Raw genomic sequence first — 12953 nt, forward strand, 5'->3', positions numbered from 1 at the left:
GGTTTAGGCCCATCTGCTCAGGCCAGTCATTGGGCCGTGTCTAACTTTGAATTCACAAGGAGAAAAAAACACACATTTCTTTAGGCTAGGTCAGTCTTGATTAGGAGAGTCAGATAGAAAGAGAAGCAGGCACTCGGAGAGAGAGAGAATTAGCATGTTTTCCTCCGTATCACAATAGAAACATATCCTCAGCTGATTATCCCTGGGTGACGACAGTGCCACCCAGGCATTAGCGCAATTAATTACACCGCACATGTTTCTGAGGCCCTGGTGTCTCGCTCCATATTTATGTTTTCTGGCGTGGCCTCTGGACGCATTTCTCCCAATAGAACAATTCTTTCCACCGTCGTAGTGGACTTGTTTAGTCTGCGCGGACCCTGTGGTGTTTGGAGCCCTGACTCCTAATACACTCTGGCTTTTGGTTATTATGATCTTGTTACAAGGAGGACGGAGAGGGGGGGGGGGGGGAGTAAATGGGGTAGCTAACGTGTCTGACCTCAGCGCGTTATCAAGTCCGGTGGTCCTCCCACTTCTTCCCCTTTTCCATACTGGGAAGACATCTGGACCCTTAAGCCCCCTTCACATAAAGAGGCTTGGGCTAGAGTATGGTGGGGTTTTGTGGTCCGGTATAGCATCTTAGCGCTGTGTTTTGATCAACTGTGTGTGTTTGTGAACATAGCAAAGGGGAAAGAGAGAGGAACTGTTAGGGGAGAGCGGTAAAGGCTTACAGGGAAACATCAGCCATAAAATCCCTCAGCAGTGTTTGTGTAAACATGTCCTGGCCAGATGACTTCATCTCTAGGTATTTGTTTGTCAGTTGGAGTGCCCCTCCAATAATAAATAGGCCACCATGCATTTTGAAACATGCAGAATGTGTGTGGTGGTGTGAGGGTGTATGCGCATGTGGGTGAGTGAGTGAGTGAGTGAGTGAGTGAGTGAGTGAGTGAGTGAGAGGCAGAGAGAGACAAAGGGCAAGACAGGGCTTGTTTGTGGCTTAGAAATATTTCCAATCATATAGTCTTTATTTGGTGACTGTGAGAAGCAGTTGAATGCTCTGAATCAATAGTAATTCTGCCTTTGAGGTTTGATTCTCTTCACTATATATCGTCCCCAAAAGATAAGAATGAGCATGCATGGTGCAGGTATATTTTATACAAGGCAAGTTCATTTGTTTAGTACCCTTCGATAACAAAGTGATTTGAATGTCTTTAAATAGGACATCAAAATGGCCAAAAAAGGTCTTCTCTTCTTAACCTTCCAACAATCTTCCAATATTAGCTTTACATACAGAAATGGACCCAAGCTGTAGCCCTTAAACTGAGTGAAAATGACATGACATGTACTGTAGGCAGGTATTCACCGCAAGGTTTGGTACTTTATTTTCTTTTTGATAACGTAATTAATAATACAGTGAATGAATTATATTCCTTGCAGGAAAATATAATGCTCAAAAAGACCTCTTTCTTTTTGAGAAGTAGATTTTTTTTAACAAAGATATTACGACACAGCAGGGATTTAAATCAGCCCCAGTGTATATACAATACGCCATGGGAATCGTAAAGCAAAGTTACATGTTTATCATATCATAATGAGAAAGGCACATGTTCCATCCATGCAGTTGGACAGAATCAGCCTCGCTCTTAGAGTTGGTCGTTGGCGGCAGCGTGATTATAACATATAGAGCCAAAACTCCTGCTGATTTCTGATGTAAAAGGCAATTTGCCTCTCTGTTTGTTACTGCCCCTTTCCAAAGAGAAGAAGAGAAGGCTGTATTATGGAAGACTTTTCACACACTCAGTTTTTTTTTGTTGCTGCGGGCTGGACTGATTGAATTACAGTGAGCAAAGACATTAAAAAGACACAGTGAGCTTGGAATAGGGTCCTGGGACCTCCTTTATGAACTGCATTAGCCGTGGAAGTCACAAATCACTGGATATACAGGAGAGGGAGACTGCGGGTTTGCTCGTTTGTGGATATATTTGTCTGTATGTGTGCCTCTCTGTGTGTTGTGTGTACAGATATAAACTGTGTGGGTGGTGGGTTACACGCGAACATGCACATCTGTGAGCCTGTGTGAGCGTGTGGTGCACTAGCTCCCAGCACGCTGCAGCAGAAAAAAGCCTTTTCTTTATTTTTCCTATCCCTCCTAAATCTTCCTACATCTCTGCTGTGGTCCTCCCCTTGACAAAGCTGCTTGCCAGTCGCACTGAATGGCCCTGGCTCCTACAATACACAGTAAATTTCTTGCACAATTAAAACAAGGAATGAAGCTACAAAAGACGGCCCCAAACAATGGAGTCGGATGACAAAACAGCAAAAGAGACCACACTGGGCCGTTTGATTAAGCCATTGTTGGGGCGCACAATGTACACCACTCCACAGCCCTTTTCTCACATATACCTCGTGTCAATCAAACGGGCCCTGCGAGCCAACAAGCTAAACACTCACACACACGCGCACACACACACACACACACACACACACACACACACACACACACACACTGACAAACACACTGACAAACATAGTAATCAAACGGACCCAGGAATAAATATTAGGCAGAGCATCCACATTGCAGTGATGGTGCCAACCTGAATGGATGTCAGTGTTAAGATATGTCAATGTTCAGCTTCCCATCATGTAAGGGGAAGATGGAAGGGCAGATCTGACCAGTCATCATCATCACCACCATCCTTCCGTCCATGTTACTGCCTCGTGTTGGAGCGCTGTGGCCCTTCTCCCACTCCCTCTGGCTCTCACACATACGCCACCCCTCCCAAAGTTGATAAATTCCCACAGTGGCTGTTGACCCAGCTGCCTTTGTCAAGTGGCGCTACCAGCAGGTGCTGTTTTCACAGCCACCCTGGCAGTCGTACAGACTGTTTAGTAGCGCTGCTGACCCCTGCCTGCTATTAACAGTGTTAGCTACAGACCCCCCCAATCCTCCAGGGACTCTTACTCTTTCTCCCTCTGCCTCTCTTTCTGTTTGCTTCACTCCTTCGTCCTTTTTTAACTACATGCAGCCTGCAACAACAAAAGATGGAGTCTGGAGTTGGGTGCTGATGGGAGCATGGGAATCAACCCCCCCACCCTTTACCGCCCTCCAGCCCCCAAATTTAAAGCAACTTTAACGTACACACACACACACAGTCACAGTATTGTCACCGCATACTGCCATCAGTCAGTGTGTTTGTCCGAGCTGATGCAACACTTGTTCCAAACCAGGAAGTGAACACTCGCACAGTCAAGTAAAATACAATTCTAAAATAATATAATTAATGTACAAAATGATCCCCCTGGTTGTTGGTCCTAAACTCCATTTAGTTTTGGTTTCCACTGCTAATTGACCATTTGATCTCCAGGCATGATTGATGAGGCCTGGTCTGCCACGGACTAAGCATTTCATATAACACACACTCACACACACTGACCCCACAGCTACTTATTCTTTTCAGCTTTCATACCAACGTCAGTCCACAGTAGGCCTAGTCCAGTTACGATTCTCGTGTATGGAAGTGTGTGTCCTCCATTGTCCCGAAAATTGTTTTCGCGGTGTGTGTGTGTGTGGGCCAGCGGGCAACGTACGCTAACAGACGCTTCACATTTGAACTTGATTACGCACTCGCTGTATTATTTCCAGATTCGTAGAGCGTGATATGAAATAATTCAGTTTCAGCCCATTTGCCCGATGTGCGTGTCTGAATGTTTGTCTTAATATGGAACGATCACAATATGTTTCTTTGGTGTTCAGACTTCACGCATATGGTGTGGAGATGTTTGTGTTTGTGTGTGTCTGCATTTTCCAAATCATGTTTATATCTGCGGGAGCCCTGTGTTAACCCTATCTGTCGTTTTGTTCTTCAAGTAGGGAGAATTTAATTTAAGTCAAAGCAATACAAAACCCCACAGTTGACACAGCATTTTCCCCTATGTACATAATTATCCATTTAAGACAGAAGATTCACAAATAAGGATAACAAGCATACTAGAGATGTATGTATACATTTGATTTAGGTACCAAGGTTAAAAACTTAAGTATTAAAGAACATCACTTCAACAGGGCTATCCCTCTTTACTTGTACTACATGTAAACAAAATGATTATCTCAGATCACAGACTGATGAAATAATTGTTATTCCTTCTTTTTGTGCCATTCAAAAATAGCTTTACAGTAAACAAATGGTCTACAACTATCATGTAATCTCATGCATAGTGTTTAAATAAAAAGTGTTTCGTACAGTATGCAACAAATCATAGTTCAGTATTACCTCAGCCGATAAAAATAGGGTGTTTGCTTTTTGCCCGGTCCCTGCTTCTTGTTGTTTATCCGTCAGCAGGATATTATTGTAAACGTTTACGTGCATTTTGCACGAAACTTTGAGGAAACCGTGGTGCTCTGGCAAATAAGAACTGATGTGTGTGTGTGTGTGTGTGTGTGTGTGTGTGTGTGTGTGTGTGTGTGTGTGTGTGTGTGTTGGTGGGTGTGAACTGCCAATTCCTCCCGAGCACAGAACAAATACAGAGCTGATTAGTCGAGTGTAACGGGCCAAAAGTCTGAAAGGAAGGTAGAACTTAAACAAAACATCTCGTCTCATGACATAAAATCCTCCACACATTGAGTTACAGTATAACTAAACACCTTGAGACAGCACTTAGTTTGCCCGTGATAAATCAGTACAATCCTGTTTCCATCCCAAATGATTTCCAGCACAGTCACTCATTATTATTGATGTATTTGTTGCCTTAGTGAAGACTCTCCCCAAAAAGGTGTCAGGAGGCCTTTAACCTCATTTAATATAAAGAGGGCATGATTGAAACTGACATTTTTGTATTGGCTCACTGTTAGACACAGGTAATAATAAGGTCCCAGTTTCTGGAGTTGGGAATGACTGATTTGAGTCCCTTGTTAAAATATGATTCTGATATTGTATCCCAACCATTTGGTAAGGGACTGCCAATATTTAAAAAGTGTGTTTATGAAACTGATATATGATATTATATCAATGCGCCTAGCCCTACTTTTCTGTAACTCGTTAGCCTGCCATGTGATGTTCCACATATTGACTTTCCCTCCATCTAACAACTGTTGCAGGCCTCACGCCCCTAAGGAGTGCCAGCGTCAGGTGGAGCCTCCAGAGCTGCTGATGACAGCTTGTTCCAGAAACTGTAAGAACGGCCACTGCACTCCCACTGGCAAGTGCTGCTGCAGCCCCGGCTGGGAGGGACCCTTCTGCAGAGTTGGTGAGGGACTTTTTATCATAGTAGATTTACATGTGCTGTTTATAGAGTAGTATCATGTGGACAAACATCCATAGCCTCGTTTCCACCGAGCGCTACATTTTAAGTTTGGTGCGGTACAACATGCGAGTATTTGCATTATTTCCACTGTAAACAAGTTCAGAAGGGTACCGAAATAACCTTACATATTTTGGTACACTTCTGTTGGGGTCTCAAGTGGTCCAAAGAGGGTGGAGCTATACGCACTGCAGTCTGTTGATATGCTCAGCTATATCATCAGCTAGTGTAGGGCTGCCACTGTTTTCTTCATAAATGATTAAAATCTGTTTGGTGTCTAGTTTATTCAATTATGAAAGACACTGTTTCTTGTACTCTTTTCCTTACTTTTCTTTTGACCCTTTTGATTTTCTTCTTTTCTCTGTAGCCAAATGTGAGCCGGCCTGCCGTAACGGAGGAGTGTGTATCGAGCCCAACAAGTGCCTGTGCAAGAGCGGCTACTCCGGGGACCAGTGTGAGAAGAGCGAGCGGGGGATGCCCAACGACCAGGAGAAAGACGGCATCCTGGACCACATCATCGACATGACCTCGTACCTCCTAGACCTGACCAGCTACATCGTATAGTCCCCACTGTCATCCTTCATTTGACACAAATCTACCTACCACCACCAGCAGACTCTTAACGAGGTGTCCTTAATATGGCCTCTTAATCTCCCTCACACACACACACAGGCATGTTCACACACACACACACACACACACACACACACACACACACACACACACACACACACACACACACACACACTAAATACACACAGGATTCCCCACGTCAGACTGCTTTTCATCCCCCAAACATCGCCAAACTCTTCCTGTCTGTTTCGCCTATAAGCTACTTGCTCTTGAGCACCAGGCCTGGCATCCAAGCCGTGTTCAACCTATCGGAGAGGGACCTGCAGACAGCAGCGACATGATTGACAAGCCTGGCCAAGTCACGGAAGTTCCACTAAAGACATTTCGCACACGGCTGCATCCACGGGAACAGGAACTCCGCAGGAACAGACTATTTTTAACTCAAGACTTTGGATCATTTCAGGGGGGCTGCTGTATCTGTTGCCTTACTTAAGACCCCACACACAAAAATGGAATTTGAGACAGTTTATTGTTCAGGGGTTCTTTTAAGGATTCAAAGTTGTGGCTCAAGGTCCAAAAATGTGCTCACGGTCCATTCAAAACCCGTCAAAACAAAAGTCTACACACACACAGACTTTAAAGGAACACTCCGAAGTCATTGAAAATCAAGAGCCTGCAGGCCGTAATACAAGAGAGAACCATGTTGTTGTATTTAGTTTGTGCGCACATTGTCATAAAAAAGCTATACCAGTATACAGTGTGTATACTTTGTTTCTGCAACACTCACTTGCTATCAGTGTACAGAATGGATCCACCACAGAGGACTGTTACCTACACAGAAATAGGAACGACTAAGTGAGAACATTTTGTTAAAGCCAGTTTCATACAATCTGAACGGAGTGTTCTGGCTCCCATGCACTGTATTCATTTTTTTTTCATTCACTTTATTATTCAAAATGAATTTGTCATTTAAAAGCGCAATGAGAAAGTAGTTTCACCTTCACACACATACACGCCACACTAACACTAATACCGTTTAACAAACCAACTCCTTTTCATTACGTCACACACTGAAACTGAACCTGAACTCAAAACTACAAAGGGAAGAGAGATAGCGCGTTGATGTATATTTCCAATAGAGCTTACCTAAGTACTACTTAGCATTGCAAAAAAATAAAAAATAAAATAAAAAAAACTATAGCATTACTATTGTTATCATAGAGGAGGGTTTATTTTTTTAAGCGTAATAATATATGGGAGAGAATGGTGTTTATAGAAAGCAGTTTTACACTAAGCTTGTCAGTTCATGTCAATTTCCTGTTGCTTGTACTTATTATACATATGCAGCTTTTTCCTTTTTTAATGTTCAGAACGACACAATGAAGTGTGTGAAAAGTAATGCATGTCTGTGCCTGCATAGATTAATACGGAGCAGTTGGGCTGAGTCCATCTAATTCTTCTGCCTGACGTGCGGTCTCATTACCACCGTCAGAAATGTGTCTCTGTCAAGCAGTTCACAGTCAAAGGCAGATCTTATCGGTGGAGAGCCCATTCAAAGATTAACCTTAGGATCCGTCTAATGGAGATAAGAATGAACGTTACACTTTAATGATGGAGTCAGAAAAAACACACAGACTGGGATTGTCTGGAGCCACCTTGATGTGTTGTGTCTTTTCAGCTGCCAGACTGAAGATCATACAGACGCAGCACATACACACACACACACACGCATGTTCATATTCTCTTAAACTTCAAACTAAAAACTTCACATTTGATCCTTTGCCATTTAAATTCCATAAATAATTGAGTCTAGACCCGAGAAGCCATTGTGTTTAACAGTTTCAAAGTCAAACGGTTGCAGTTTTGCGTTTTCTCACCAAACCTTTATTTGAAAAAACAAGTTTCCAACTATCACGGTTAATTGAAGTTCCAGTGTCCGTAAAAAGATGTGTATGTGTCCCTCAACTCCCGCCTCGCTTGTGTTTTGCTGAAATAAATCAACTCTACCTGGTCAAAATGGAATTCATGCTGTAAAATGGAAAAATTATAATTTTTTTTTAGCACTTAATGTGAAACTTGCATTGTAGCTGCTGAGACGGCGTGGTGTGAATAGAATAACCATTTTCATTATTTAAGTAGTTACACAAATAAAATAATTATTTAAGTTCTCTATGTTGTTTTTACCATTGTACTGTATGTGACAATTGTTTTTGTATTCCTGTATTGTAAATAAAACTAGGGATAACTTGTTTCTCTACAGAAATATCAATATGTCTATTAAAATGTATAGCATGTCTGAAATATTGGTCTCTTGTATTTTTGGTATTTTCAGTAACGTATAGTAAAGCTTTAGATATTCTTATAATTTCCTTAGAAGTTTCCTACATATAATTAAGGTGACCAACTGCTATTATTACATTAAAGCTCGATTCATAACAGAGTAAAGATGTGTTGGTTATTCACGTTTGCCCAGCTACCCAGTCGTCCTGGATATGTAGTTAAAAAAAAATAAAAAATTAGAGCACTTTTAGCACCTACCAGGAAGTTGGTGCTCCCACGACCCAGGTAAGAAATAGTCAAGCCTATAAAACCATGGAAAACCACAACTTTTAGGATTTTCTTTTACGAATCGTAGTATCATCGCATTGTAATACAACCAGTTATTTGAGTATATGTTTTTAGTTTTTTTAATTCTTGTACATAGGAAGACTTGTCACTTTTCAGCCAAGCTAAGCTAACTGAATGCTAGCTGTAGCTTCAGAATTATCAAAAATATGAGAATGGTATTGGTCTCTCGGCAAGAAAGCGAAAGTGTATTTCTTATTCCTAGACCTTTGATTAGGTAAAACCACAGTTTTGTGTTTGTCTCTATATTCTCCAAGAAAAAAAAAATCAGAAATGAGACAGCTATGAAATAAAGTGCTACCAAAGGTTTTAACCCATACATAAGCTCCCATTATGGGATGGTATTTTAAGGTATGAGAGTTCTGCCCTTGATCTTGGCCCCCTACTGGGAATTGTCTCACTTCTAGTAAGTCAGCTGCAACCTTTCCACTGACGGTTTGTCCTCCATGGAGCAGAGAGAAGGACGTTGAGAAAATGTTTAAGTTAAACTAGCGCCAATGTGGCCACAGTCCCAGACTTTTCCCCGCTTGAATGGAAAAGCTTTTGCTTGCAGAGTTGACAGTGAGGAGGGAGCTGAGATGGCTGCTGCTATGTCGTCATGCATCGTCATGGCATCGCTCAAAGTCCCAACTTTAAAAAAATTCCACATTTGAAGTGGAAATTCTCCACTCGCATTTTTCGGAAGTACACAAACACGTTCACGCATGGAGCCCCACACGCAAGAGCCACCACTGCTGATGGCAATATTAATTTCCTTCTCAAAATACCAATGAGGCTTTGTGTTGTATAATGATGGCGAGCCGAGACCACCCACCTCACTCTGGTCTCCATCACACATACACACGAGTGCAAGCAATGCCATATTTAGAGTAACGCAATACTAAGTTGTCTATGCACTGTTCCGATCCAATCAAAATTGCATAAAGTGGAACTGCCCAATAGTGCTGCGAGGTCCAGCGTATATTTGAGTTTATACACTATCTGTGGCATGAATCATTACTTTTCATTTGGAATAGTTTTCTTTTTCCTCCCCAAAGGGCCCTTGTCTGGCTATCTTTCCCAAACAGTGTAACCCAGTACTTTGAATAAACATGAGGAGCCTGTATACCAAATATTTGTAGGACTGAGATGGCTGGAAGTGCATGCTATAATATTGTATACATGAGTGGAAGAGTCGGCACAAGCAATACTTATAGGGTAACAGGAGGAGACAGGGAAAAAAACGGGGGGAGAAAACAGGAAAAACAATCGCCCTGTGATTAAAAAAAGAGACACGTGACATCAGTATTAATCTCCTCATACAGACAAAAGCGAAATATTTATTATTCTGTATTTACTTGTGTTTCTAGCTACTGACGGGGCCTTTTGCAATAGAAATCAAGTAAAGTAAAGTAATAGCTAACTGATACACAAGCAGTGTAATATGGCATAAGGACATAGAGGGGCAAAATACTTGCAGCTAAAACTACCGAGTAACAGGCGACCAATCACTCCCATGTACACTATAGAAATGATTAAAGACTTTGTATTCTACTGTAACTTCTTGTCTACACTTACAATTTGTATCTTTGTTTTGGCATCTTAAAAAGTTTATTGAGATCTCAGGACATTGCGTCATCTTAACAAAATGTCCCTTTTTTCATGGCAGTCCAATCCAGGTGTAGCATCATCGATGCAGGAGAGGAACCGTAGATACCACCCTTCCTTAAAAATAATTATTACGTGAATATTAAAGGTGGAGTCAGCAGTTCTAGAGAAAGCTTGTTGTAAAAATCACTTCCTCACGATCTGCTACCTGTAGCATAAGTACTGTGTGTGGGTGCTTAAAAGAAATATGGTGTTAAAGCAGTGCCTAGGCTCTGTAAACAGGCACACACACACACACACACACACACACACACACACACACACACACACACACACACACACACACACAATATGAACAGGTAACGGTTGGTGAGGAGATAGTCACTGATTTCGACTGGATAACATTAGCCAGTATTGCTGACTCCACCTTTAAGGTCCTTTTGAAACTGAGAGGTTTGTGAGTAGCAAATACAATCTGCAAGTGGAGGTAAACATAAAAAGGGCGCCAGTGCAGGTACGGTATGGTGACTAATGCAGTGGAAAAACCTACATGTTATATATAATTCTACCCAGCCATATGTGTAACTTTGCAGCTGTGAAAAATGATCTAATTGTTTTATAACCTTTTCAAGCTTTTATACTATGATGATTAATTGCACAAAAGTCCCCTTAATAAATCTCGTAAGACTAAATTACCCAAATTCTCTGGCAATGCTCCTATATCAAACCCACAATATAATGTGTTATTTTAAGCTGTTGACTCCAACGACTGTGTTTTTCTGATACCACCCATGTCCACCCATGACACATAGCTGGAAACGTCTCCAGATACTCACTGTGATTGTGGCGTCCCTTCAAGTCTTGTGTGACTCTCCCTTTTGCTCTGCCCTGAATAACAGTTTCCACTGTGAGCTAAATGAACATTACCACTTTGCCACTGTACCACATAACGGTGGGAATAGCTGTTAAATGTAAAGTATGTTGTTGTACGTTTGGCTGAGATTTGATGCCACGTGTTAACACATGAAGTCATGATGTCTTGTCAGGGACGGGATCGGAGCCTGGGGGGTGGGGGGAGTATACGTTGATTTATGTCTTGCATTAACATCTGTGTTTGTCCACATTGGCACCGGTCTCATGAATATAAATGTTGGGCCCTCCAGGGTTCCAACATATTGATTTATGTGAGAATATTGGATCTGGACTGTGTAAACATTTGTGGTGGTTGTTTTTCGGGTTGAGAGTCTGAACCTGCTTCTTTTTTTTTCTTCTTCTTTTTTTTTTCTGTGTGCATGTTAGTCCCCCGGCCTGGTTGTATATCTGCTTTTGTCACGCCCCTAATTGCATAGTGTACTCAGTGACATCATGTGTTTACTCTAGGGCTCTGACTCAGTGAGTACTACTGCTGAAATGCACGGCCCTGGCAGCTGAAATCTCATATTCCCTGGCCCCGATCGCTTACTAATGAAGACCCACTTTTCCAACCAGCCTGCTGCTGCTGCTGCTGCTGCTGCCTTACCCCTTCTGCCTCACTTAATTCTCGGGTTATCACATAACAAAACAAACCCCGCTCGCCGACCGACCACCTTGGAGGAGGTTGTTTTGGCGGTTTTATGCAAGGCTGCTGATTCTTGTCAGTTTTTTTGTTATTAGCTCAGAGAGATTTTCTTTTTCCCGTCTTCGCACCTTCCACTATCTCACATTTCACACTTCAGTTCATGTCAATGTTTAGTTTTTAGTTTATTCACAGGTCATCATCATATCATTGAGAAATTATTTCACAATACTCTTTATGGCAATCCAGGACTTGTGAAATGGGGAACCCCAAATAAGCTACTAAAGGCTTTCCGGAGGTGGCCCAATAACATTGAATGCATAACAGAACAAACAACTCATAAAGCACAATTCATAATATACAAAATACATACAAACACCAGAAATACAGACGATCCCAAGTAAATTACACAATGAACAATCATTACAGTAACCATGTGCTTACAGTAGTTTTTCCTTCAGATTTTTCTTACAGTAAAGATGATACCTCGGTTATTTACACCATTACTTCCCCAAAGTGAAGCCCATTTTCTTCTTCTTACCAAGCTGTTGTGTCCATCCTCATTCTCCTCTCTGTCCATCTCTCCATCCACCCTTCATTCCATCACTCCCTCTCTCTCTCTCTCTCTCTCTCTCTCTCTCTCTCTCTCTCTCTCTCTCTCTCTCTCTCCTACTCCTGGATTGGGAGCTTGTTTACTCTCCCGGACCACAGCACTGACTCGCATCCATGAAATGATGCAATTAAGGTTCCCACTGGGGCTCAATCTGTCATGTTAACACATGCTAAACCCCCACAGAGGCAGGCTGAGAGCAGGTAAGACTGACGGGGGCGAGGGGGTGGTGGTGGTGGTGGTGGGTGAATGAGTGGGTGGGTGATGTCATGTACTGAGGAAGGAAGCAGCAAAATAAAACCATGATAAAAGGTTTGATAAAAAACACAACATTGATAGGGGAGAAAACATCAGTGTGTGTGTGTGTGTGCGTGCGTGCCTGTGTGTGTGTGATTGGATTTATCACTGTGATTGGATGTAATTAAAAACGTACTGCTTTAAATGCAACTAATCACTTGACTCATTGCTAATATGAAATGGTCAGGTCTATGGTCTTGACCAAGTCTTGCTCTGGCTTGGTCTTGGTCTTGCCTTGATCTTGGTTTAGGTGTCCTTGACTTTACTTCTGATAGATTAACAGTACCTAAAATACAAGCTAGATTTTTCATTTAAAGCATATTTCTTAGGAGTTGCTGCACTCCGACTGACAAATGGCATACCTTTATTGACCAAAATGCCCACACATTGGACAGTGAACGTAGGACGAAG

The 12953-nt window shown here is 42.1% G+C and overlaps 1 protein-coding gene across 1 annotated transcript in view; it reads left to right on the forward strand.

Annotated features, from left to right (window-relative positions):
• The window catches only part of hhip (hedgehog interacting protein), a 34129-nt gene extending 26046 nt beyond the window's left edge, over positions 1–8083 (forward strand). The window contains exons 12-13 of the mRNA XM_080029820.1: positions 5093–5241; positions 5663–8083. Of these exons, the coding sequence (XP_079885946.1) occupies positions 5093–5241; positions 5663–5859 (346 nt within the window). The 3' untranslated portion in view covers positions 5860–8083. The remainder of the gene's footprint in view (positions 1–5092; positions 5242–5662) is intronic.
• The last annotated feature ends 4870 nt before the right edge of the window (positions 8084–12953 follow it).

Source organism: Ammodytes marinus, assembly GCF_949987685.1.
Source record: "Ammodytes marinus genome assembly, chromosome: 6".
Taxonomy (NCBI): Eukaryota; Metazoa; Chordata; class Actinopteri; order Uranoscopiformes; family Ammodytidae; genus Ammodytes; species Ammodytes marinus.